Source organism: Peromyscus leucopus, chromosome 16_21 (assembly GCF_004664715.2).
Source record: "Peromyscus leucopus breed LL Stock chromosome 16_21, UCI_PerLeu_2.1, whole genome shotgun sequence".
Taxonomy (NCBI): Eukaryota; Metazoa; Chordata; class Mammalia; order Rodentia; family Cricetidae; genus Peromyscus; species Peromyscus leucopus.
This window is the reverse complement of record NC_051084.1, coordinates 41,440,741-41,467,957: the sequence shown is the minus strand read 5'-3', so window position 1 is coordinate 41,467,957 and position 27,217 is coordinate 41,440,741. Positions and strand designations below refer to the sequence as shown.

General features: G+C 45.2%; 1 protein-coding gene across 50 annotated transcripts in view; it reads right to left on the bottom strand.

Annotated features, from left to right (window-relative positions):
• The window catches only part of Map4k4 (mitogen-activated protein kinase kinase kinase kinase 4), a 150,466-nt gene extending 129,825 nt beyond the window's left edge, over positions 1 to 20,641 (bottom strand). For all 50 annotated transcript variants that reach the window (XM_037200203.1, XM_037200206.1, XM_037200215.1 and 47 more), the window contains exons 1-2: positions 20,490 to 20,641; positions 20,145 to 20,210 (exon numbers count right to left, since the gene is read on the bottom strand). In XM_037200203.1, the coding sequence (XP_037056098.1) occupies positions 20,145 to 20,210; positions 20,490 to 20,546 (123 nt within the window). In that variant the 5' untranslated portion in view covers positions 20,547 to 20,641. The remainder of the gene's footprint in view (positions 1 to 20,144; positions 20,211 to 20,489) is intronic.
• Positions 20,642 to 27,217: the final 6,576 nt, after the last annotated feature.

The following is a 27,217-nucleotide window of genomic DNA, read 5'->3' as shown; positions in this document are numbered from 1 at the left end:
ATTTTCTTCAAATACCCTAACTGAAATGTCAGGATATTATGTTCCTTATAGGCTACACAGAAATGCCACCATTTTCTCAGAGTTGAAGTTAATTTCTCAACAAAGGTTTCTTCACAGTAAAGGAAATGCATTTTAGCAAAAACTTCCTTCTCTGCAACTTAGTCTCAACAGGTTGCTTGATGAAATCTGTGTTCTGGGTAGTTCCTCTTTTACTAATATTTATAAACCAACAGTTGAACAAATTAAATGAAAAACATGCTTTGAAAGTATGAAAAGAATCAGGCATCATCGGCATTCACTTTCAATCTCTGTGAGTTTAAGGTAAGCCTGATACATACAGCGAGTTCCAGGACAGCCAGGACTACACAGTGAGACGCTGTCTCAGGGAGGGGGGGAAAAAATCACCATTGTTCTTTAGAACTCTGGATTAGCTCTGCTCTGGATCAGTTTGAGGTTGACTTGTATTATATGAGTGAAGTATTAAGACAAAAATATTCGACAACTTACTCTTTTCATGAGTCCATTCAGGGCAGCAACTGAAACAGGAAGCCCCTTGGTACGGTATTTTTGGTAGGGTCAGATGATGGGAGACTAAGATCTTTTCCATTTGTCACAAGAACACTGGAAGAGCAAAGCACATTCTTCCTACTGCTGGAAATATTCTAAGCAAAATAAAGATGTGAATTTAACAAAAATTTTGAACTAATTGGCTTTGGGAAATCAAAGCAAACTATTACTTGTTGCTGCATGGACAGTCTTTGATCTACCCTAAATCACACTAGATTTTTATGATATTGGGAGGTATGTTGTCTACATATAGAATTTGTACATATTCTGGAAATGTTTTATAGCATAATTTTTTGAAGATATTTTACATCTAGATATTGGCTTGGTTCCCATTCCTTGAAATTTATCTTCTTCTATACTATATGGCCCCTAATTTATAAGATCATTAAGATCCTGTAATCACTGGCACAATCAAATTATAGGGCAAGCAAGAAAAACTTAGCAACATTTCTAGACACCTCCTTACAAAAAATGATGGTCTGGGATGTATAAATACATGTTAGTTTGCAGAAATGGTGAAATACTAATTTTGAAAGGAATAAATACTCAATAGAAAAATTCATAGCAACTGCTAACAATGTTCCTTAAAAATATATGTCATATGTCAAGGTCCACTGTCAATAAAGATTAGCAAAATCAACAGGCTCTTAGATGAACTATTCTGGAAGGAGGCTCATACTTCCTAATTTCAAACTACAAAGGTACAGTAATCGAGATGTTGTGATACTGGCATAAGATAAACATAGCAATCATTGAAGTAAAAGAGTCCAGCAACTCTCACATTTAAATCAATCAACCAACTTTTTTGTTTGTTTGTTTTTTCAAGACAGGGTTCCTCTGTGTAGTTTTGGTGCCTGTTCTGGATCTTGCTCTGCAGACCAGGCTGGCCTGGAATTCAGACACCCGCCTGGCTCTGCCTCCCGAGTGTTGGGATTGAAGGTGTGAGCCACTGCCGCTCGGCTAAATCAACTGATTTTTAACAAGTGCATTAAAATAATTTAATGGAGGAATAAAAGAAAGTCTTTTCAAGAAATGGTGCTCAATCAGATGTTCATGTGAAAATGGGTGAATACGCATCCAACTTGAAAAACCTATCAATTAATTAAAAAATGAATCTAAGAGCTAAATAAAACAAAGCAGAAAACACAGGAGTGAACCTTCTTAACCTTGGATTAGGAAAAAGTTTCTTAGATATGACACCTACATCACAAGCAAAAGAGGCCAACTGGATTTCATCAAAATGAAAAATGTGCTTTAAAAAACATATCATCAAGACAGTAAAAATACAATCACAGAATTCTGAAAGATGCTGCACACTGGATACCTGGGAATCCTGGACATAGAAAGAACTCTTGGGCAGAAAATCCAGAAATCACATCACCCAACTTAAACAACAGCTAAAATACTTGAAAAACATACCCATAAAAATATTCAAAAGGCCAAAAAGCAAGTAAAAACATGCTCAAGACCATTAGTCATCAGAGAAATGCAAATCAAAACCACAAATGAGATTAATACTCCATACTCATTATGAAGACCATAATGAAAATGACAGATAGTAAAAGCATTAGCAAGAGTGTAATATATATATATATATATATATATATATATATATATATATACACACATACATACACACACACACACACACACACACACATTACTATACTGGTGGTGCTGGTGGGGGTGTCACAGAAACTAGACACTCTGTAGTTCCTCAAAAAGTCACACTTAGCACAGACTCCTACAGTCCCAACAGTCTACACAGAAGCTGTGCATAAATGCCCACAGCAGCATTACCCCTAGTAGCTCAAAACGGAAACCACCACATGTCCATCAACAGATGAACATAACCACACAATAGAATACTATTGGACAAACACGGGAAGCGAAGTCCTGACACCTACTATGCCGTGTATGAACCTTGAAAACATCACACTGAAAGAAGAGAGGCATGGTGTGGCCCGTTTCTATGAAATGTCAACAGGACCTACCTCCATAAAAGGCAGAAACCAAGGTGGTAGCGTAGGGTTGAGGTGCAGAAGGCATCGGATGATAGAAGGACTAGAACACGGGTCTATTTGAAGGACGTCATCAGACTGACTGTGACTATCCTGTGTGACTCTGAATACACTAAAAGCCATGGAGATCATGTCATAAATGGGTGTACAATGCGACAAATGACTAACATCACAATAAGAACTTTTTTAAAAAAGTTCTTTCTTTCTAGACAGGCAGTGTTGGCTCTCACCTTTAATCCTAGCCCTCAGGAGGCAGAAGCAGACAGATTTCTGAGTTTGAGGCCAGCCTAGTCAACAGAGCAAGTTCTAGGACAGCCAGGGGCTATACAGAGAAACCTTGTCTCAAAAAACAAAACAAAACAAAAAACCTCTTTCGAAAGCTGTTAGTTCCACACATCAATACTACCATCAAAAAAAAAAAAAAAAAAAGAGGAGGAGGTGGGCATGTCGGTACACAACTTCAATGCCAGCAGAGGCAGGCAGAGTTCTGTTAGCTTGTAGCCAACCGTGTCTACAAGGCAAGTTTCATGCCAGCCAAGGTTTAACAGTGAGACACTCAAAAACAAGAAACCTAGATGTTAGGCCAGGTATGGCAGTACACACACCTCACATTCCAACACTCAAGAGGCTGAGAAAGGAGGATCTCAAGGCAGCTAATTACACAGCAAGATCTGACTTAAAGAAAAAGGAGGTCTGGAGAAATGGTTCAGTGGTTAAGAGTACTTGCCAGGCAATCACACAGATCAGAGTCATGTAATAAGCCAGGCATCCAACACCCACCTAAGCACTGGGGCTTAATGGCATCCAGCCTTGCTGAGAAAACCCAAGTCCTAAATTCAGAGGCAGACTATGCCTCAAAAGAATAGACAGAGGCCAGGCGCCTTTAATCCCAGCACTCGGGAGGCAGAACCAGGTGGATATCTGTGAGTTTGAGGTCAGCCTGGTCTACAGAGCAAGATCCAGGACAGGCACCAAAACTACTTCGAAACCCTGTCTCGAAGGGAAGAAAAAAAAAGAATAGGCAGAGAATGATAGAGGAAGACACTGGATATCTTCTTCTGTTCTCCTTACGCTCATGGTTCCCAACCTTCCTAATGCTGCAACCCTTTAATAAAGTTCCTCATGCTGTGGTGACCCCTAACCATAAAATTATTTTGTTGTTATGAATCAGAATGCAAATATCTGATATGCGACCCCAAAGGGGTCATGACCCACAGGTTGGGAACCACTGCCTTACAGATGCATCTGCATATGCACCATACATACCTACACTGAATTGTTTTAAATGGAAGGAGTGGGGAGAGGGGGGAGAGGGAACTGGATGTCAAACAATGAATGAAAGGCAGTGAATGATCCCTGACTGCTGGAACTACCTACTCCCTCTAACGTTTCAGGTCATGACTCAAGAAGAAACCGAAGCAAAACCCAGCCTATTCCCTTAGCAAAGGAGGGGCTGAGAGTCTGGGTAACTAAGAAGCTGGAGTTCAAATGAGAATGCAGAGCAGGAATGCAGGGCTGCCCAGACATAAAGAACCCCAAGCTCTAAAAAGGGCCCGCGTGAGTTCAGCCAAGTGTAAATCAACACATGCATATAAGGAAACTACCTATGGCGGAGATAAAATGCACACAGAAAAGAATTGATGGAACATCACACAGAGATGGCTGACTGCAGAGCTCCTAGGAAACTCAGCACTACAAAATATCTTGCCTGAGTAGAGAGAAACAGGATCAGACCCACCATTGTTGCCTCCTACTTAAAAATCAGAGAAATGGGTCTCCAGAAGATCAACTTACTTTCTTCTGCGTAACTGAACTGTCTCCCAGAACAAACCTCAAGAATACTTACAAGAATAAAAAATAAATACCCAGCACTAAAACACAGTAAAATTAATGGTGAAAGATTAACATATTGGGAAGCATAACCCATAAGAGAACAGTAAGTCAACTGAAAACTGCAAAATTAAAAGGTTAGAATCAGATGACATTATTAAAACAAACAGTATAGCTATTTCTTATGCTCAAAAAATTAGAGAGAATATAAAGCCCAGAAAAATACAAAAAAAGATCCAAAACTCTTTAGATAAAAAACTATGTTAATGTCTGAGATTAGAAAATACATAGAGTGGATGAGACGACTAGCAAAGCAGGCACTGAGGATAAAAAGACAAGGTGCTGGAGAGACAGCTCAGTGGTTCAGAGCTCACACTGCTCTTAACAGAAGACCCAAGTGTGGTTCCCAACACTCACATTCGACAGCCTACAAGTCCCTGGAACTCCAGCTCCAGGGGATCCAATGCCTCTGGCCTCTGTACACACCAAACTCACATACACACATCCACAAATATATACATACACATAATTTAATAAAAACAAGTTTGTGTTTTAAGAGAGTAAGTGAAGATGAAACCTGAGCAATAGTGGCCACGCCAAATGAAGCCCTGCAAGAGTCTGAGGAAACAATAGGGTGCACATATGCGTGTGTGTGCGCGCACACACACACACACACACACACACACACACACACGAGCACAGGATAACCAAATCACTCCAAACCAACAATAAAAATAGTTTTAAAGGCAGCCAGAAAAGAACGACATTTATAAACAAAGGAACAATGGATTAACAGATTCAAATAGAGGCAAAAATGGAAACGAAGACAGAGTAACTATAACATACTGAAAGGAAAATATATGAGCCATATTTCAGATATGAAAAATGAATGCTTTCAGATGTGCTAAGCTAAAAGAATTTATCAGCCAACTTGTACTAAACAATAATACTAGTACTAGTAACAGTAACAATAATAACAATAAATTAAGGAAAATCCTCAGACACAAAAAAAAATGATACCAAGAAATGCAGGTCTAAATAAAAAATGCCAAGTACCAGACAGTGTAACCACTAGTATGCCACAATACTCTAAGGTCATGTGTAGTAGGTGAGCAAGAATCACCCCCAAAGGCTCATATATCTGAATGCTTAGCCACAGGGAGTGGTTATACTCAGAAAGATAGGAGGTGTGGCCTTTGTTGGTAAGTGTGGCCTTGTTGGAGGAAGTGTGTCACTGGGGGTGGGCTTTGAGGTTTCAAAAGCTCAAGTCAGGCCCCGTGTCAGGATGCTTCTTCACAGCAACAAAACCCTGACCAAGGCAGAAGCTGGTACCAGGGAGCTGGGTATTGCTGTGCCAGGCCTGACCATGCTATTTGTCAGAATGGGGACTTTGGATTAGGAAAGCAGTTGAATGTTTTAAGCAGGGTTTAATAGGCTATCCTAGTAAAAGCATGCAAGATAGTGGTCCTGAGGGTGAAGTGGATTGTGAGAGGCCAGCTCAAGAAGTTTCAGAGAAGAAGAATATTAGTAAGTGACTAGAGACCATTTTTGTGATATTTTGGCAAAGAATGTGGCTGTTTTTTACCCTTGTCCAAAAAATCTGCCTCAGGCTCAAATGAAGAGTTTTGAGTTAATAGTGTTAGCAGAGGAGGTTTCAAGACAACCTAGTATTGACTTTGTCATATGGTTATTAGTGGCAAGTCTTATGCAGACCTATACTGAAAAGGAGTAAGCTGATTAAGAAAAATTACCAAACATACAGTTTGAGGAGAAAAGGAGCATCAGGGATTGTAATGGAGCTAAGTCCTGTGCTCAAGGAGACAAAAAGCTAAAGAAAAGTCTGGTGTTAAATGGACTAAAGGGAGTGGTGACCTCAGGGCAAAATCCTACCCAGCTAAACTTCCAACTAGCAGGAAGGAATTAAAGAAAAGCTTAAACAGTGAAGGAAACCATCAACAACAGATAGCTGGTATAACTGTAATTGAACAAGGGGGCCATGTTCTAGCCCAGCAAGCAGCAGAACTTGGCAGCTTGAGACACATAGTTCTGGCTTTAGAGTCAAGGATACAAGAAAGGAGTTATGGAATCTCCCTACTAGGTTAAGAAAAGCTGCTGAGGCCATGCATGTGTCAGGGGTGTCCCTGAATGGAGACCCACTGAAGCCACTGCATCAAACTGTGAAGGTGAAGCCTAATTTCATTAGAGACCCCAAGGTGTTGGAGATTGCAGAGCTGTGGGATACCTGCCAAGAAAGAGCTGCAAACCAGGTGTGGGGCCAGCCCAAGAGAGATAAGTATGTTGTAGTCAACAAAGATGAAAGGAGATGGAGATCTGAAAAGCACTCTGACATCAGACATGGAGATGCAGAGTTTGGAGTTTACCCTGCTGGTTTTAGGTCTTGCTTTGCTTGAGTATTTCCTCACTATGCTCCCTTTCCTCCCTTTTGGAATGGTAATGTATATTATGTGCCACTGTATGTTGAAAGTATGTGATCTGCTTTTTGATTTTTGTTTTTACAGGGGGTTGCAGTTAAGAGATTGCAAAGTGTCTCCGAAGAGACTTTGAACTTTGGACTTTTAAACAATGTTGAGAATGACAGACAATGGGAACTTTTGAAGTTGGACTGAACGCATTTTTGCATTCTGATATGGCTACAAGCCTGTGGGGACCAGGGAGTAGAATTTGGTGGTTGAGTAAGAATAGCTCCCGTAGTCTTATATATTTGAATGCTTAACCATCAGGGAGTAGCACTACTAAAAGAACTAGAAGGTATGATCTTATTAGGAGGTGTAGCCTTGCTAGAGGAAGTATGTCATTGGGGGTAAGTAGGCTTGAGGTTTCAAAAGCCCAAGTCAAACCCAGTGTCTCTGTCCTCCTGCTGCCTGCCAATCCAGATGCAGAACTCTCAGCTACTCTCTTCTCTCTTCTCGCTGCCTGGGGACCCACACAGAGAACTCTCAGCTACCGTGTCTGCCCGCATTCCACCATATTCCCTGCCATGGGAACGATAGACAAAAACCTGGAAACTGTGAGCAAGTCTCAATTAAACGCTTTCTTTGGAAGAGTTGCCTTGGTCACGGTGTCTCTTCACAGCAAGAGAGGACTGACCAGGACAGCCATGTGAGGGTCAATACTGCCAAGCTGACAGGACCTAGAATCACCTGGGAGACAGACCTCTGGGCATGCCTGTGAGGGATTGCCCACACTGGGTTAACAGAGATGGAAAGGTCCGCTACACCATCCCATGGACAGGCATCCTAGGCTCAAACAAGAGAAAGCCAGCTCGCCAAGGCAAAGGGCCCCCTGCAGGCGTCCTGACTGTTGCTGCAATGTGCCCAGACTCCCACTCTCCTACTGCGACACCTTCCTACCACGATGGGTGCGCCATCAAACTGCAAACTGAGAGAAATCCTTCCTCCTTTACCTTTGCTTTTTAAAAGGCAAAAATACAGGCCAGGCGGACAGGAACGGGAGGTCTCTTACACATGAAATGTATGACATCTGAACCTAGATTGTAAGCTAAAGATTTACACTACAAGTGAGGCACGGTGGCCCACACCTCTAATCCCAGCACTTGGGAGGCAGAAGCAGGAGAATCTCTTGGAGTTGGAGCCCAGCCTGGTCTGCAAAGAGAAACTATCTCAATAAATAAGTAAGCAGTGTACCACTACAAATTCTAAAACAAAATATAAAATGACAAAATTACAGCTAGTAACCCTGCAAAGAAAAGAAAAAATGGAATTATGGGGGTGGGGGGAGAGACTCCCAAAGACAAAAAGGAAAAAAAAAGGTCCTTATATGCACACAGAGCCAAGGGGAAACAAAGAAATTCCACATAAAATTTAACATTAAATCACTTCTTTCATGTAACAATAAGTAAGCAGCAGAAAATATTTTCAGCTAATGAAGTAAAAATCTAGTGAAAAATGAATTATCTAATTCAATCTTGGGGGTTAATGGCTGACAAAGCCCTATTAAAACAAAAGAAATTTCACACTTTGAAAACTAGCATTAATAGCTGCAGAGTTCTTTTCTAGTAAGATCAGGAAAAGGTTAGAAATATTCTATTCATTCTGTGGGCCTGCAAGATGGTTCAGCAGGTATGGGCACTTGCCCAAGCCTGACAACCTGAGTTTGATCTCTGGGGCCCAATGTAGGAGAGAACCAACTCCAGCAAACTTCCACACTCACATCATGGCACGCTCGCCCCCACACTCACACCATGGCATGTTCGCACCCATGTGTATATAGACATGTGCATATGTGCCCATATACAAATAAACGTAATTTTAAAAATTAAGATAAATACTCAATTAGTATTATTTTTCAAAATCCAACAAAGCCATTTTACTTAGTAAGCTCAGAAAAAATAAAATTGTATCCATATTATAAAAAAGCTAACAATTATGTGCTGAGTACCGGACTAAACACATGACGGCGTCCTGCCTAGGGACAGTTATATTCACCTATACACACACTGATGTTACACACTGGAAAAATAAAATGCCTCAAGGGCAACATCCCTCATAATCTACCCCCAGCATTAAATGACCCACAACTAACTATAAACAGCAGCTTAAAAAAGAAATGTGAAGTTCATCTTTCAATCACTTATTTCTATAATGGGAACTACAGAAACTTTTAAACCTGTACACGGGTTTATCCCCAAACGTGTAACGAATGTAACCATCTTACTAAAGTCCCCTTTCTTTTCAAGTTCTAAGATCAGGGGGGCCAGCACCTGGGAAAGCAGTCTCCCTTCTGTGTACAGGTCACATGCAGCCAGCTCTGGGTCTCCACTCTCCAAGTATTATTCCAAATCCTACTCAAAGGACCTTCCAGGCCTAATAAGCTCCACCTCTGAAGAGATGTCCAGGCTGACGACACGTCCCTAACTGATACAGGAGACTCCCAGCAATCCACCCCCAACAGCAGCAGCTGCTGGAGGTAACAGCTCCCAAGACACAGCTAGCTCAAAGCAAACTGAGGGAGAGAGTCAGTCACCGTGATAAAGCCAGGACCCTCCCCATTCGCCTTCTCTTTATTCAAGCCTCCAAAGTGCTATTCACCAAGACAGTAGTAAGTCACGGGCTAAATGGCTTCTTTGAAATCTAGGGACTCTTTATTTCTCCTCACTCATCTCTGCCTCATGCACAGAGTCTCTACTGTGGACACCACTGTATCCACTTCACAAATGCAATTCTGCTACCGTCTCATGTTCTCTCATAGCCCCTGCAATACTCCATCTGTACTATCACTCTCTTAAAACCTTTCATTTGATGCCTAACATTGGGTTTATCAACGACACAATGGCACAGACTGACTTTCTCGTTCACTGCTGACAGAGTGCCTGGCACACATTATACACACATCAAGCATTTCAGTAATAAATAAGAGATCTTGCCTAGCTGGCTAGGCTCAAAACACTTGTAGACAGTGAACCAAAAAATAAATATTAAGCCTTTAAATCACCGGTTAGAACCGAGGATCCAGATTTTTTTTTTCCTGGCAATCAAAGGAGAGAGAAGCAAGAATGACAGGAAAGAACACTCACAGCCTCGGAGGGCTGAGGTGCTACACACCCCAAGTCCACACTGGCACGCCCTGGGACTTGAGTCACGGAAAAGTGAATGAACATGGCCAACAACTGTGTGGCACTGGAAGGCGCATCCTCAACCATACCCAACACTCAGTATCTCACTAGGAAGGACTGTCCCTGGGTGCAGTCTTTACTCAAATAACAATCTTTAGCCCGAGATCTCAAAATGACATAATAAAAGCTACGCAGCAATTACACAAAGAACATCAGAAAAAAAAAACCTGAGGAGGGCAGAGAAGTCTGAGAGGCAGCAGTACTCTCTCACGGTCTAAACAGGTAAGAATGCTCCCAGGTCAAGAGTTTTCTAAAGGTCCACGATTATCACATTTAGTGAGAGTTGAGCTGATGCCTCAGGTCTCTAATAAGATAATCATTTTTAAAAAAAAAAGTAAAGTTGTACAAGTTGGCACATGCCTATAATCTCAACTCTCAGACAGACACTCAGGAGGCTGAGGGAGAAGGATCATGAGTTCAAAACCAGTCTGAGTTACTTAACAACATCCTGTCTCACCATACCACCCTACTCCCATCCAACACTGTGAAGGAACTTTTGGAGCAAATTCAGGTGAGTAACCTCATCCCTTCACGCATAACAGAGAAGATCATTTCTTTAACTTGGCATACATTTGTCTGTCCACATACAGATTTTTCAGCATGTGCACACGTGCTACAGGTGACCACACGAGTCAGTCCTTTCCTGCCACTTTGTGTGATCCCTGAGTGGAAGTCAGGCCCTCTCAGGCCTGCTCCTCCTTCCTCTGAACCTTATTTTTTTAATCCTGGTGAGTCAACAGCTCCTATTTGGGATAAAGCAAGACACTCGTCTTCAGCATCAAACACTGGCTACCTTTATAAAATAAAATAAATCTAAAAGCACAGGGAGAAGGAAAAATGTGGTTTCTGACACCAGTGAATTCAGTGACAGTAGAGTCTGTCTTTACAATAGTAAGAAACTGTACTCACAGCTCAAGAATATGACTTAACCTTACAGCAAGAGCAGGGAAGATAGAGATTTCAGGAAAGCAGAGCTTTCAAATGCTCCCCCAGCCCAGCCCAGCCCCCATCCAAAGTCCTGTCATGAGAATCAGAGATCAGGCACATTCAGGGTAGTATAGCCAGAAAGGGTGTTTGGTTAAGCTGATGAAATAGAAAGACCCAAGCAGACAAATGCCTGCTCCTTCCTCTCCTCCTCTCCTACAGAGAGTCCCATCAGGCAGCCAGCCCTCTGAACAAGAACAAGATTCCAGGCAAAAATAACTTCCGAATGCACCATTCAAAAGAGCCCAACACTAAAAACAATTTCAGTGTCTATAAACCGGCAAAGATCTAGGCAGATATATGGCACATCCATATACTGGAATACTATAAACTAATAAAAAGAAACCACCAGGCCACTATATAGATAAACCTCAAAAACAGGAAGTGAAAGAAATCACACGCTACACATTGAGCTAATTTGAATAGAAAATAAAAAGGCAAATTTACACAAACAGAACCACTAGCACTTGCCTGGTGCGCTGAGTTAGAATGGGGAGTAATTGTAAAGAGTATGAATATCTTACCTGGATCATCACAGTGCTGAAAATTGCTGTGGGTAAAGGCTGCATTGCTCTATAAATGTGCCCAAAATCACAGTAAATTTAAAAAGAAAAAAAAAAAAAAAACTTTAAAAATCATTTCCAAACTCATTGTCTTGAAAAGCTGTTCCAAGCAGCATTAGGGCACTCAAGAGCACTGCTCTACATCTCCCTCTTCCTCACCTTCACCTCCAGGGCCCGCACATCTTGAGTCAGCACAGGATCCTGGACCCAGCACTGCTGACCCATTTCCTTTTGTTTTCATGCTGTTTCTGTTATTGTTCTGAGTGAAAAGAAACACCTGGGCCCCATCCATAGGTTTAAAACACAGACATAGTTCTTAGTTAACCATGGTGGAGTGATCACATGCACCATGAGCTGTAACACTCATAAAAGTTATAAAGTAAACAAAAGAATGAAAAAGAGACCGAGAGAGACTATGACACAGATCACTTCTACCAAGTTTTGAAAACTGAAAGACGACAGAGCAGTTATTGAGCCAGCCTGGGCTACCAAGTGAGTCCCAGGAAAGGCGCAAAACTACACAGAGAAACCCTATCTCGAAAAATAAAAAAAAAAAGAAAAGAAAAAGAAAAAAAACGTATTACCCCAATGCCAGGATAATAGACAGGCAGTTTGCCCTCTAGAGTCCAGAAAACACCCTCACTTGAAAGCACCTCCTACCAAATCACTAAGGCTAAACTCAAGAGGACTCATCTAAGTTTGCAGCCCTCTCTTTGCCTCGCCCAGCTGGGTGACCACCTCCTCAGTCCACACCATGGCAAATCAGAGCGTTAGTCCCTGGAGGAAGGGATGCTCCAAAGGGTAGAGGCCAAATGGAGGGCAGAGGTGGAGCAGCTGAGCTTAGAGCCTGCAGTGACTTACGACTTTACATCCTGAATGCTTCTCCTGCAAGCCACTGGATGATGTATTTCAGCATAATGAAATGGCAAGCCAAAGACGGTGGCCATTTAGAAACAGGGACATTCCATGACACAGCTGGACACTAGGTCTAGGGGCAGTCTTACCTGCCCAGCTCTGAAGTAGCTCTAGGGTAGAAAAGTTGAAATTAATAGGTTATCTGAAACAACTAGTTATATGTCCTCAGCATGAGGAGAAAATGGCTGAGAGAGGTTGAACTTTGCTAGACATTTGGCTTATCGTTCAGGGTAAGTGAATGGGAAGGTAACGGTGAGGCGCTGAAAACCGAGCAATAAGAAAGCAAAGCAATGTTTAAAGGAAGGGAGCTGTCTCATACGGAAACACTGTATGTCAGCTGGCTCACAGATGAAGAGTATTTACAAAGTCATGACAACATAAGCAACTATCGTTTTAGCCCCAAGTGACGACATACTCACTTATGGGAGGAGCAAGTGTAAGAGCCAAGTATTCAACTGCTCTTGAACTATACAGGAGAGCAGCAGCAGCAGCAAATACTGTCACAGCATGCCAACGCATAAATAAGACTAGTAAACTGAGAAAAATGGGGATCACATACAACAGGCAGGCACGGCAGTAAATATCAAACACAGCAGCGGACCGCGCTGGAAACTGATGCCTCTGAAGGGCAAGATAGCGCCATATATTGAAACAACCATTAGGACTTTGGATCGCTACTCTACTTGTAACTGTAATACATTTAAGGCCCTTATCATAAATAACCGAGGAGTTGTTTTTAAGTTATAACTGAAAGGTGGGGTCCTTTCTTTTAATTATTTAAATGGAATAGGATAACTTGTCCATATGTAGCCATATTTGAGACACAATGCCAGGGATCAGAGATATTTGGCCGTAAGCGCAAAGCTGGACGCACAGGTTCCTTGGCTTAGCTTCTCAGTGGTGGGAAGTCAACTGTTAGATGCTGACAACAGCCTGCTAACGTGCCCAGCAAGGTGAGCTGAGAGCTCTACTCCCTATCAGTTGTACTTGTCAGGTCCATGCTTCTCAAACCAGGGCGCAAAATAAGAGCGTTTCCCAAACTGCACGCGCGCGCGCGCAGCAAACTGCTATAGCAAACTGCCCACCAGCACTAGATGTCTACCTTGTTTCAGTTTTCTAGTCATCTGCTCTTACTGTGCTTTAATGAAGTTACTGAACCACCTAAATTTTTTAAAAAAGAACATTTCAGCCAGGTGTAAGACATTCCTATAGTTCCAGCTATTCTGGAAACTAAGGCAGGAGAACCTTGAGTTCAAGGCCGGGCTGAGCTACAGACATAAACTAAGGAGACCCTGCCTCATTTAAAAGCAACAACTGGCCGGTACAGTGGCACACACCTGTAATCCCAACACGGAAAGCAGAGGCAGGCAGATCTACAAGTTCAACGCCAGCCTGGTCTACACAGTACGTCCCAAACCAACCAAGGGCTACATAGTGAGAACCTGTCTCAACATAAAAGCAGTGAGCTGCGCTGGTTCCATGGGTCTGAAAGCAGCCGTGTTGGCTGAGGACCAGAGGACGCAGAGAAGCCTGCCGCACACCTTATAGCTGTCACTTTGTGTCCACTCCTGTCTCTCCACTTTCACTAAAGGAAGCAGGATCCCTCCCCGCAGTGCACTAACACACACAAGAGGCCCCATGTAGGAAACAGTACAGTAAGTACCTGAAAAAAAAAAAAAACCACTGCTGTACATTTCTCCTTTGACTCCCCAATTCAGTTCTAAACTCCCCGTAATGGTCCCATACATAAAACATTTCTCATCTTAAAACATGAAGTCCTAAAACACTGTTCTTTAAAACTTGTCCAGGAAAACATGCATCCTAAGTCATTACTTCGCTAATTACTTAACCCAAACAATGCCAGCAGTCTGTGGTAACGAAGCAGTCTCATAACAGAAGATCATATTCTATTTGGCAAACAGTGGTGTAAAGCTCTAAAACCCAGAAACCTATTTTTGGCGACTGGTAATAAATGTAACATTTCCTTGCCCTTCTCCAGTCTCTCCCTAGCCATCTTTCCACACACCCAAAGAGTTTACCCTGATTCAACCCGTGGGCTCTCTCTCTGCTAGCAGAGCAAACTGCTGTCAACCCAGTCTTCTCCAGTGAAGTAGGTACCTGGGGATCCTTACCCTGATCACAAGCAGCCCTAGTATTCTAACATTGATCGTTCAGATGAGATACCAAACTCAGTGTAAAATCTACTTCAATTCTCAAAGCAACTACTTGCAAATACCCTGCATACCACCATTTGCTAGGTATCTGTCTACCCTGTGAGAGAAACACTGTAAACACTAATTCAAACCCCGACAACCACCACGTGCTCTAAACGTGGGACACCGCCAAGCCATCTAACGTGCTTTTGAACACTTCACTTTACTGTCCACAGACCCCATCTAAGCCGGAGAAAAAACCGGAGAGGTGGCCACATGGTAGTGCTCACCTCACCACAGCTGTGTCTCAGCATCTTGCTTTTCTGTGTCCAAAAAGTGTGAATTTCTACAATTACACAGCCTCCTGCTCCCTGCTGTTGTTTTTAATGACGGGAATAAATGACTGGGAAAGTGGACGCACTGATAAAACATGGGCATTGCGAACTTAAGACAACAGAGAGAGCAAGACCTTTCTGATGATCCAAGCGTGGGCAGGGATTGATTCACACAGCCACTCACACCAGAGGGCTGAACTTACTAATAAAGAAACAAAGGAAATACCACCAAGAAACTCACACGTGAAAGCATCTACCTTTAAGGCACTCAATTACAGTGATTTCCACTCCCCTAGGAAGGAAGCTCCTTAGGTAACTATTCTTCAGCTCAGCACAACTTTCCTATGACATATCACTCCAAAAGGAGAAAAAAAAAAATTAATGTTTCTTTGTTCTTTCAGGCTCAACTTGTGAACACATAAACTGTTATTAAAAAAAAAAAGGCATGGATAATATTTTTGGATTATATTAATACATAGAAATATACCCATCTCCAAGTCTGGCTAAGAAAAAAAAGGCAAAATACAAGTTTGCTGCTATTCATGAGTACACATTTATTACAGTGTTTCAGAAAGTGTCAAAACCCCCCTGCAGCAGGGACCCCTGGATTTCTGTCAAGCTTTGATGTTCCTGCTTTTGGGAAACAGCACATAGAAGTTAGGGGTTAACAGTCTGAAGAGCTTCACAGCAATACTTGTTCAACAGGCTGGCTTCCTCCCACCTTACCCACATCCAGATCCTTGCAGCATGAAGGGAACCCAAGTCTCAGAACAAGTCTGAACATGCCACTCAGCTACAGATCAGCTGGCACAACACTCTCCCGGTGGAACATGGCACTCAGAATTCTCATTGCCCACTGCACGACTTCACCTCCCACCAGGAGTAAGAGGTGCTCTGCTTGCCAGACAATTCTTGGGGTACTTAACCCCCAGGCAGCGATCAGAATCAACTGGAGCATTCCTACCCTGTCCATCAAAGCTCTACCTCATCTACTGGAAAGAACTCTCACTTAAAAGGAAGAAGAACCAAAGCCTACAAGAGTACATGCATGCCTCAAGTTAAATATACAGAGAAAGAAATGCCCAAGTAGTCACCTCAACCTGGCTTCCTCTCTACCATCTCCATCACCTGCTTCAGGCCTTCACCAGTCCTCTCTGGACTCAGGTCCTAGGCCAACCATCTTACCTGTTCTTCCCAGAATATCATCTGATGAAGGTCCCCACTCCTAGGAATCCTCTGAGCCCAACAAAACCTTTTAGTAACTTCTCAATGCTTAAGGAATGAGGTTGCTCCTCAACTGCAGCCCCCCAAAAATACCTTCCTGATATTGCCATATTCCCCCAGTCTTGCCATTCCCAATGGTCACTCTTGGTCCTTCATCCTCCACAGGCCCTCATCCCTCTCTGCCTTTCTTAAATAATCAAAGGGGCAGAGTTAGCAAAAACAAACTCTCAGTGTTAGCCACCCTTACTGACATCCAGGTCTTTGGGCCTAAAGTGGCCTCTTGCTTAGCCACCCAGGTTTACCTGACACCTCTCCTCTAAGGTCAGCAAACTAGGGGCAGATCTGCTCTATCCTCCATAACTACGGTACCTCCCTAAATCCACCCAGATTTCAGACATTCTACCTGACGGAGTCAGTCAGTGTGTCTGTCTCTCTCTCTCTCTCCTTCACACACACACACACACACACACACACACACACACACACACACAGCAATGCCTATTACTGAATTCTTCTCTAACACAGTAGTACAATCCCTTCAAGACAGAAGTTGCCTTCTCAGGATGGCAGTATGCTCATAAAATACAAAATACCATGTAAGAGAAATGTCTGTAGTAGTTACCCAAGAAAAACAAAAATCCTCAAATATTCAGGAGAAAAATAAAACCCAAAGTACCATGGAAATAAGCCTTTTGCTAGTCTTAATCTTCCACACTGTTATCGTCCTCGCTGATGAAAATAACTGAAATTCACCAGTTAGTCAATGTGGGTAACGAGCAAGCAGCCTAGCTCACTCTGGTCCTACAAAGTAGAGGGGCAGGCAGGGCAGCTCAGAAACTAAAGCGCTCGCAGGGCAAGGATGAGGACAGGAATCCAGATCCCCAGCACCCAGGTGGGCGCGGCAACCCACAGTAACGCCAGCATGGGGAGGGAGAAACAGGGGCCTAGAACAAGCTAACTACTAACTAGCTGAACTGGGGCCTAGAACAAGCTAACTAACTAACTAGCTGAACTGGCAAGCTCTGGGTTTCCGTGGAGATCCTACCACAATATATAAGGCAGAAAACAATCAAGGAAGACCTCTGACCTTAACCTCAGGCCTCCACATGTCACCCACATACATACCCATACATGGGGTATGTACACACACACACACACACACTAACCTCAGGCCCATACATGGGGTACACGCACGCACACATATGTGTGTGTATGCATACGTATGTGTATATAGATGCCTATGTGTATATTATACATATACGAATAGAAAATGCAAAACGGAAATAAAGTAGGACTCTAGGTTGTTGTTCAGCTAATGTTTTACCTAAAAATGCTTTTCTTAAAATTTTTTATAAATTTTTATAAATTGTAACAATTTAAAAATTTTTATAAATTGTAATAAATTCTACTATGAATAACCTAATCCCCAAACCCCCCCATGCCAAGCAACCAAAAATAAATAAATAAATAAATAAATAAATAAATAAATAAATAAATAAATAAATAAATAAGTAGCAACTAAACCATTCTGCACAACATTTCTGGACCTAGAAATTAAACATTTGAAAGGAAACTGATGTCATTTCTGGGAGATTCAAGTTCCTTGTACCTGTCCACACGCCTGCAAGAACCAGTAGCAAGAACTGGGGCCAGCGCGGCACACTAAGAAAAGAAAATCGGATGTATTTCTCGGTGTGGAATAGCATTGGGATAATATTTAAAAAGGAGGAGCAAATACCCAAGTACTTATCAATGAATTGTTATCTTAAGTTCAAGAAAAAGGAAAAGAAAAAGACTAGATGAAACAAAGTCAACGGTGGGCTACTAAACTGAGCCCTTACAACTGCGCATGCTTGAAAACTTCCTTAAAGATGGGGGGCGGAGGGGAGGGGATGTGTGACTGCCTGCTGGTGAAACTGTAAGCACTACTTTGTTATGGAGTACGCGCAACTTTTACATCCATGTCTTAATGCCTTAGATTTGCACAGAGGGTATTTCAACTGCACAGGGTGCAGTCTGAGAAAGGCAGAGTGTATCCCTAGTACTCCCCCAAAACAATGCTTCACAAAGCCTTGGGTAGGAAGGGCGGGGTGGAAGAACAGAGGAGAAACAACAAAGAACCTGCCCAAGCTCCACACACACACACACACCAAGTGCCCACCTCCTAAAACCAACAAGATCCACGCTGGCCTTTTAAAATGCACCAGTGCCTTCCAGCTCCCTTCACTACCCACAGTTTCCACGCTGACCCAGGGAGACACAAACAATCCAACTACTGTGTAACCAGGTCAAAAACAAGCTCTGGCTAACTCACTTGGAAGAGTCTACTCACCACTTAGAGTTGGCCAGAGAAACTGGGTTAGAAAACAGCCAACCAGTGCTTACACAGACCCTGGAGCTGGGAAGAATGTCTTGCAGCCAGTTACCAGCCACTCAGTGAGTTGCAACACAATCTTTTCCAAAATTTTCCAAAGCCTTCCAAAATTCAGTTGAGCCCAGCAGGCTGTTAACAGGGCTGCCTTTCAAATTCAAAAATCTGGCGGGGGGGGGGGGGGCAACAGTTAACCCACAAAACACGCTAATTCACTTGAGATCACTTAAGAATACTGAGTCTAGTTCAGACCACAAGCCTGTCAATACCACCATCCAGAGCCCCGGGCTGGGGGGGGGGAGGGGGAAGCTGTAGCTGGGAGAAGCAATCGGGAACACATAAACCCTATTCATAAGACAGAAAAGGGACAATAGAATCCACACTTAATTTGGCCTCAGAAAATGTCTACAGTCAGCTTCCACCGCCACCCCCATTTTTGGTGAAACAATCACAATTCTTCATGGTGAGCCACAAAGTCCTCCTTCATAACATAATTTTTTGGGAGCTCAACTCTGACCCAGTCCTAACAAACTAGAAAACTCCCCCCGCGAAGGCAGCCTCCAGAAAACGTTTAGTGACAAGAAAGACATCAAGAAAGAGAATGTAAAGTTCTTTTTTTTCTTTTTCTTTCCTTTTGCATTTGAAGCCCGGGCCTTCTTCTAGAATGTACACCCAACAGAATGAACAACAACACAGTTAGTCACGTTAGGTGCCAGCCCTTCAGCACAGACTAACAGTCTCCAGACTCCTCAGCTTCATGTGGAGCTGGGGAAGAGGAGGGCAAGTGTAAAGAGAGAGACCTGGGGTGGTGAGTGTGAAACCGGGCACCCTCTCTCCTCCTCCTCCTCCTCCCCCCCCCCTCCAATCACACAGCTGTTACACAGGTTATTCCTGGAATTCAGATTTTCTAATCCCCACACTGTCTTCCTGCTCCCGTGACCCAAACACACACTCCTCCCGGCTTCCCCAAAATACTGTGCACCAGAAGAGAGGATAGGCCGGGCAGGGCTTTCAAAGCAGTTCCAGGTGACACCAAAGTCTTCCCGGTCCAGTCCTTTGGCAAGCACTCTTAAGGAAGAAGCAGGATGACAATTCTCACGAAGACCAAGCCAGTGGCTAAGGGGAATTCATGGGCAGGCCTGTCTACACCGAATTTTAATTCACATACAAATGCAAACGCATGGAGGCCGGATTTGGAGACAAGGAAGGCGGGGTGGGGTGGGGGGGTGTTGGGGGAGACCCTCTGGTCATCTCTGAACTCAAAATTCCTTTTCTTATTTTGCTGAAGCAAAGTGCATGCCTAACAGCGTAGCTTATTTCCTTTATCTCAAAGCCAGGAAATGAGGTCTTTTAAGGCCAGTCTGAACACAGGCGAGGGAAAAAAAAAAAAAAAGGCCAGGCGAAACCCCTTTCCCAACTTTTGGCCAGGCGGCACGGCCTCCAGTCAGCAGCAGCGTCTCGTCACCCTTCCCCTCGTCCCCTAAGAAGTTTCTCCACGCCACGGGGAACAAAGGCGCCCCACACCGACCTTATAGACTTGTCCATAGGTGCCATTTCCAACCACTTCCACCAGCTCAAAAATCCCAGCAGGGTCCTGGAGAGAGAGAGAGAGGAGGGGGAGATGATGGTGATGATGATGATTTTTTAAAAAGGGACCCCCCCAAAAGGAAGAAGAGACAGAGCGGGGCGGAGGGATGCAAGGCGGTGACAAAGGCTGTGTTGGCCCCGCCGGGTCCCCGCCGGCCGGGAGCGCCGCGGTGAGTCGCGCCCGAGTCCCACACCCGCCCGCCCGCCCGGCAGACAAAGGGGCCGCCGCGCCCGCGGGTGTCCGCGGCCGTGTCCACCGCGGCGCCCAGGGCGCGGCCGCACTCACCCGCAGGGACGAGAGGTCGATGTCCACCAGGCTCTTGGCGGGCGAATCGTTCGCCATCTTCCCCGGTCGCCGTCCCGGGAGCGACAGCCGCGGTCAGGAGCTCCGCGCGGCGCCGGGGCACGGGGCGGTACGGGGCAAGGCCGCCGGCGGGCGGCGGGCGGCGGGCGGCGGGCGGCGGGCGGCGGCGGCAGCGGCGGCGGCGTCTCCTCCTCGGAGCGCGACGAGCGCGGGCCCGCGCGCGGGCTCACACCATGGCGCGGCGGGGCCGGCAGCTCCCCGACCACCCCACCCCCCCGGGCGTCGCCCGCCCGTCCGCCCGCTTTGCTTTGCTTTGCTTTTTGCTTTGCTTTGCTCGCCCGCTTGGCTTGGCTTTGCTCTGCTCGCCCGCGCGCGCGCCTTGGAGGAGCGGCCCGCCCGGGGAAGCTGGGGCCGCGGCGCCGGCGGAGAGTGCGGCGAGCCGAGCGCGAGGCCGCGAGACAAAGATGCCGCGGGAGGCGGGGCGGGGGCGGGGACGCGGGGCACCGATCGGCGCTTCTGAGGAGGAGCGAGCGAGCGGCTCCCCCCGCCTCCCTTCTCCTCCTCCTCCTTCTCCACCGCCGCCGCTGCCGCCCGCCGCCGCCGCTGCCGCCGCCGCCCGCCGCCGGGAAAGCGGGCGGAACCCGGCTCTCTCGCGCGCCCGCGCCGCGTGAATATTCAGCAGGGGTGGGGCTCGAACAATGGCGGGGCGGCGAGCCCTCCGCGGGCTGGCGGCCGGGCCCAGGGTGGGGCTGGGAGCCCTCGGGGCCTTCCCGGAGGAGGTGCGGGGGCTCGAGGGAACGCCCCTGCCTCCGCTAACAATGAATGGAGGACACCGAGGAACCCCGCGGCCCGGCGAGGCCACGGACCCTCGCCGCGCCCCGGGGGGGAAAGGGTGTGCCCGAGCTGGTGAAGGGGGACCCACCTCGGTCCCCACCCACCTCTCCCCGTTCTTTCCCTCCGCCGCCGCCTACCCCAGGTCGGTCCCGGGACCCCCTTTTTCCCCCCTTTCCCTACAGGGTCTTCCTTTCCTTTCTCTTTTCCAGGCTCAATTTGTGGCGTGGTTGCAGTTAGAGGATTCGCTGAGCATCACTTGACCGCCCGGCCGAATCCGAAACAGTCCCTGTAATTGCTTGTTGCTGTGTTCCTGACAATGTGTGGTGGGTGAGACCTCTGTTTGAGATCTAAAGCCGGGACAGGGCTTATTAGTACCTGGAGATCACCACGGGTCACCACACAGGCTCCTTCCAGCACAATGGAAAGCGAGTCAGCTAGCCGGTTGAAAATACTGTTTCATCAAGTCCATCCCATTTCCAGACCAGCCAAGAACATCTTTGGTGTTACCTTACAGCGGGTGTTCTCGAGAGTACCCCTCAAGGACCAGGTAGTATTGTTTTTAAAAAAAAAAAATCGCTGATGGGGGGCTTGATTCCCACATGGAAGAGGCCTGGAATGGGCCTGACATGTTAGCAGAGGAAGCTAAGCTTGGTGTTCCGGGTGCCACCAAGATTAAAATGCAAGGTGTTTCATAGCTAGGCATCGCGGACGTGGGCATCTGTTGTCACTAGCATTCTGCACCTACATCCCTTTCCCACACACTCATGAACTGTTCTAAGTTCAAAGCAGTAGCCTCAGAGCAGAAAAACCAAAATACTGTAAGTGTTTTTACACAAGCCCATTAAGTGTGGGTGTGGAAAGGAGAAGGCTCTCCAGGCCGGCCTGTACCCAAAGTTCAAGTCAGCTGTGCCCAGAGAATATCTAGCACTCTCCTACTTCCTGATAGTTTACATTCTAAGATTTTTGACACGAGACTCCATTGTAAAGTTAAATTATATTCGAAACTCCTGATATCCATGTATTAGGAAGTTCATGGAACAAGTGTTTGAGAATGTATTAATGCTTTTTTTTTCCCTTGAGACAGGGTTTCTCTATTTAACTAACAGCCCTGGCTGTCTTGGAACTCCATTTGTAGACCAGGCTGGCTTCGAACTTACAGAGATTGGCTTGCCTCTGCCTCCCAAGTGCTAGGATTAAAGGCGTGTGCCACCACTGCCCAGCAGTGCTTTTATTGTTCAATTTGGCTTTGTTTTGGTTTTTAAGACAGGGTGTCACCTACCCCAGGCTGGCGCTAAACTCACTAGGCTGGCGTTAAACTCACTAGGTTGGCGACTTATGGCCTTAAACTCATGATTCTCCCAGCCTGGTAGGACTAAACCTGTGCACAGTTTACGCTGTGTTAGGGAATATATAGTTCAGGGCTTTTCGAATGCTGGGCAAGAATTCTTCTGAACCCCCTCTCAAGTGCCTATTAGTGCTTTTAAATGGTTTTGTTTTGATCAACAGCAACATTTTAAGTTATTTACCCGAGAAGGTTAACTTACTCAGAGAACTAGCTTGGTGCACATCTCTGAACTTTCAGATCATATTATTACTGGTAATAATATGGTGCTCTTAATTGCCCTCCTTCACACATGGAAACTGAAATCAGAAGAAGTACTACCTTGCCCAATGTGCACAGCTGATCAGTGTGCAGATATAGCAACTTCCTCCCATCTCTTTCCACGGGTTAGCATCAGACCCATGACATTGAGGCCTACCTCATACCACTTCCTTCTTATCTATATGAATTCCTCCCATCACTTCAGAACCACCACATCCTACTATAGGCTCTCTAAATCCCCCCACACCCATCCTAAGATGCAATGGCCAGTATTACCACTGAGGCCCCTGTGTTCCACTTTCAAGGCGGTATCTATTATTGAAAGGGCTAACGTGCAGTGTGCCCCGGGTGTCAGAAAGAGTGTCACAGTGTATCCTCGGAGAATGTACAGCTGAGGGATGGTCATAGGACAGTTCCATAAATACCCGTAACACAGAATATTGTAATCCCAGCCAAACAGAGCACTGAGCAGCTGTCCTCTGAAGTCTGCTAGATTTAGGGCAAAGCTGAACTGGGTTTGAACCCTAGCTCTATTATTTATCAATTGTGTAACCTTGCTCCTGTTGCTTAACCTCCCAGACTATTTCCTCTTCAGTTTACTAGATAAAGGCAAAAGAGAGGCAAATGAGAAGCGCTCAGGCCAGAGTAGTGAGGACAGGCGACTAGATCAAAGAGGTCGAGGGATGGTAGATTCTCCAAAGACTTGACACCTGACGGGGTTCCAGAAAGCAGCATGGAAGTGAAAGGTAAAACACTTTCCTTGCGGCTCAGAACTGTGCTGATAGTCACTAGCGTATCGCCAGGAGCAGAGGAAGATGGGGTTCACTGGATGACAATGACCAAATGTTGGCTTTTGCACCCAAAGCCAAAGTAAACGGAGCAGTTTTACATCTGCCCCGCTCGAAACTCTAGCTCTGTGGGTAGGGGGCCCTTGCTGAAAATGCACAGGCGTGTAGTGGTGCAGGTGATCATAGCAAAATGCCTCACTATCAACTAGGTAGCTTTCATGTGGGAGCTCTCCATTACTCACGCTTTTCCTAACTGAGGGACCCTTCGCCTGAGGACAGCTTCAGTCTGAAGATGTTAAATGGAACACTCTGGAAATAAATTTCACCAGTTTTAAACAACCTATTGCAATATGTTGTTATAATTGTTTTACTCTATTATTGTTGTTTTTAATAAATCACTGTGCCTAGATTATGAGTTAAATTTTACCACAGATATGTATAGGAAAATGGTGCATATATACATATATATGTATGTGTGTATATATATGGGGGAGGTATTATCTGCATTTTCAGATATCCACTGAGGATCTTGGCAGCTGCATCTTACCTGTAGGATCATACCCTACAGATGGGTAACTACTCTAACAAAATGTATTTTCCTATAATTCTGAAGGCTCTGTGTCCAAGATGAAGGTTTGTAATTACCCAGTTTTGGCTAAGGGCTTTACCTGTCTGGAAGACATCCACCTGGGTGCCTGATTAAGGAGAAGAGAATGTGCTTTGTGGTGGCCTTCTGAGCTTCACCCTTGTTATTCTTTGTTTGTTTTGTTTTGTTTTTGTTTGTAGGTGTGTGTGTGTGTGTGTGTGTGTGTGTGTGTGTGTGTGTGTGTGTGTGTTTGTGTATGTGTGTTTGCCTGGCTGTCTGTATGTGTACCATGTGTATGCATGTGCCTGAAGTGGCCATCAGTGCCCTTGAAACTGAATTTACAGGCATTTGACATGGATTTGGGGAGCCAAACCCAGATCCCGAGCAAGAGCACCAAGTGATCTTAACCACGGAACCCTCTCTAGGTGACACTAGGTGCTACTCTTCTGACTTACCCCAACTTAATTCCTTCCCCAAGGATCCTGCCTCCAAGCACAAACCCATAGAGAGGAGATAAAGCTTCAGCATATGAATGGGGGTCAGGGGCAAGCCCTAGTCATTAGGTATCTGTGGTGGTTTAAATGAATGGCACCATAGACTAATATGTGTGAATACTTGGCCCCCAGTTGATGGAACTATTTAGGAAGGATTAGGGGGTGTGGCCTTGTTGCAAAAGGCGTGTCATGAAGGATGGGCTTGAGGCTTCAGAAGACTCATGCCGTTCCCAGTGTGTTTCTCTGCCTCCTGCGTGGGGATCAGGATGGGAGCTTCCAGCTGATGCTCCAGTACCATTCCTCCCTGCCTTTTAAGATGCTCCCTGCCATGGTGGTGATGGACTTCCACCCCTCTGGAACTCTAAGCCCAAATAAACCCTTCCTTCTACAAGTTACCTTGCTTATTATGGTGCTTTATCACAACAATAGAAGAGTTACTAAAACAGTGTCTGACTCGGCACTCAAACTGAGGCAAGAAGGTGATGAATTAGAAAGTAAATACCAATCTGACATTTTAGGTCAGGGAGTAAAGTAGCCATCTTAGATGAAGAAAGAAAACTTTGGAAGAGTGAAGAGGTCAGCCATACTGGGGAGAAGACTCAGGTCAGGGTCCTCAGAGATGGAGTGTGCAATCTGTCCATCACTGTAACAAAAGAAAGCTGTTTTTCTCAGTTTGGGAAGTCTCGGTTCATGATAAGTGGGCCCCTTTGCTTCTGGACCTACAGCAAGATGGCATGGCAGTTTGGCAGGGAGCACAGCCAGAAGCAAAGAAAAAAGAAGCCGTTGGGGGTCCCACTCACCCCCCCACCCATTTGCTCAGTGATCCAGGATCCCTGCTAGAACCCACTCCCTAAAGTTTCTACCATTGCTTCATGGCTGATTCTGGGAATAAGCCAGCAGCACAGCACACACCTAAAATCAAAACTACGTCAGTGAGTGCACAGAGTAGAGTCTGCGGGCCAATGCACCTCTAAACATCCTGCTTCTCAACACTGTCACACTGGGGATTTTGTTTCCAACACAGGAACTCGGAGTGACACATTCAGATGACGGCACGTGAGTTACTCCTGAGCCTAGTAGGCTCTGGGACGTGAAAGCTCATCTTCCTGGGGTACAAGGGACGATGGTCACATCTGTACCCAAGCACAGAAGTTCCAAGGAGAGCTTAATTATGCAAGGCCCTTTGACCATTACGACATCACTTTGCTTATTTCCTAGTTTTTCTTTGTTGCAAAAAATATTTGGGGAAATGCATATTGTCAAGATCAGAACAGGGCAGTAGACAGCATGGATATGATTTGAGCATTCAAGGTCACTGAGGATGTAGGTCGAATAGAAATAAGTAATGAAAGTATTACTGAGCCAAGGCAATTGAATCTAACAAGGGAAAAGATGTTGAACTGTGTCAGAGAAGGATGAAAGGGGAGAAGCAGGCTGACAGGCAGAGACCTTTCTCTGGTGGTCTATGTGTTGATCAGATATCTGGTTCTTCAGTTTTCTAACAGAGAGTTGGGGGGTTGGGTAAAATGATCGACAGATCCTCTGAGAGCCTCCAATTTCTGTCAGCCATATACAGAGACAACACTATGCGCAGTGAAAAATAACAAATGGAGACTGCTGTAAATTTGGCAGCAAGCTCCCACCTTTAAAAGCCATTTTTGAAGGGCTGGCAATATGGTGTAGTATGGGACCACTTACACGGCTGGTGCACAGCCCTGAGTCACATCCTCAGCACTGAAAAAGGGAAGAAGGTGCCCAGGAAGTGGTGGGGCACACCTGTGATTCCAACCGTAGAGAAGCAAAAGCAAGAGGATCTGAGTTCCGGGCCAGCCTGTGTGTGTCCAAAAAAAAAAAAAAAAAAAAATCTTTGATCATTGAAAGACAAGACCAGAATGCTTTAAACTACTGGTCTGATCATTGGGATTAAAGGAAATAACCAGAGGAACACCCGACAGGGTAGACAGTGTGAACTACAGAAGGTAGATCAAAGGGCAGCAAAAGAAGAAGTGGCCCCTAGGAGGGACCCACATCCTGCCCTTGCTCCCTAGGCTGTGGGTGTTGGCAGGTCTGCGATGAGGAAGTTGTCTTAGCTCGGGTCTCCCCAAGGCAGATCCAGAGACATGGATTTAGGTGTGATCAGTTTATTTGCCAGGATCATCCCAAAAAAACACACACGTGAAGGTGTGTACGCATTAGTAAGGACTGTGTGTTCACAAGTGAGGCATTGCTGTGAACAGCCAGGCTATGCATGCCTAGCTTGCTAAGACTCAAAACAAAAAGAGATCCACCTAAGTTCATTTCATAATAGCAGCAGAGACTGAGTGGTTTTTAAAGGACAGATTTGTTGGCGCACAGTTCTGGAGGATGGGAAGTCCAAGAACATGACATCACCATGCGGCTTCACC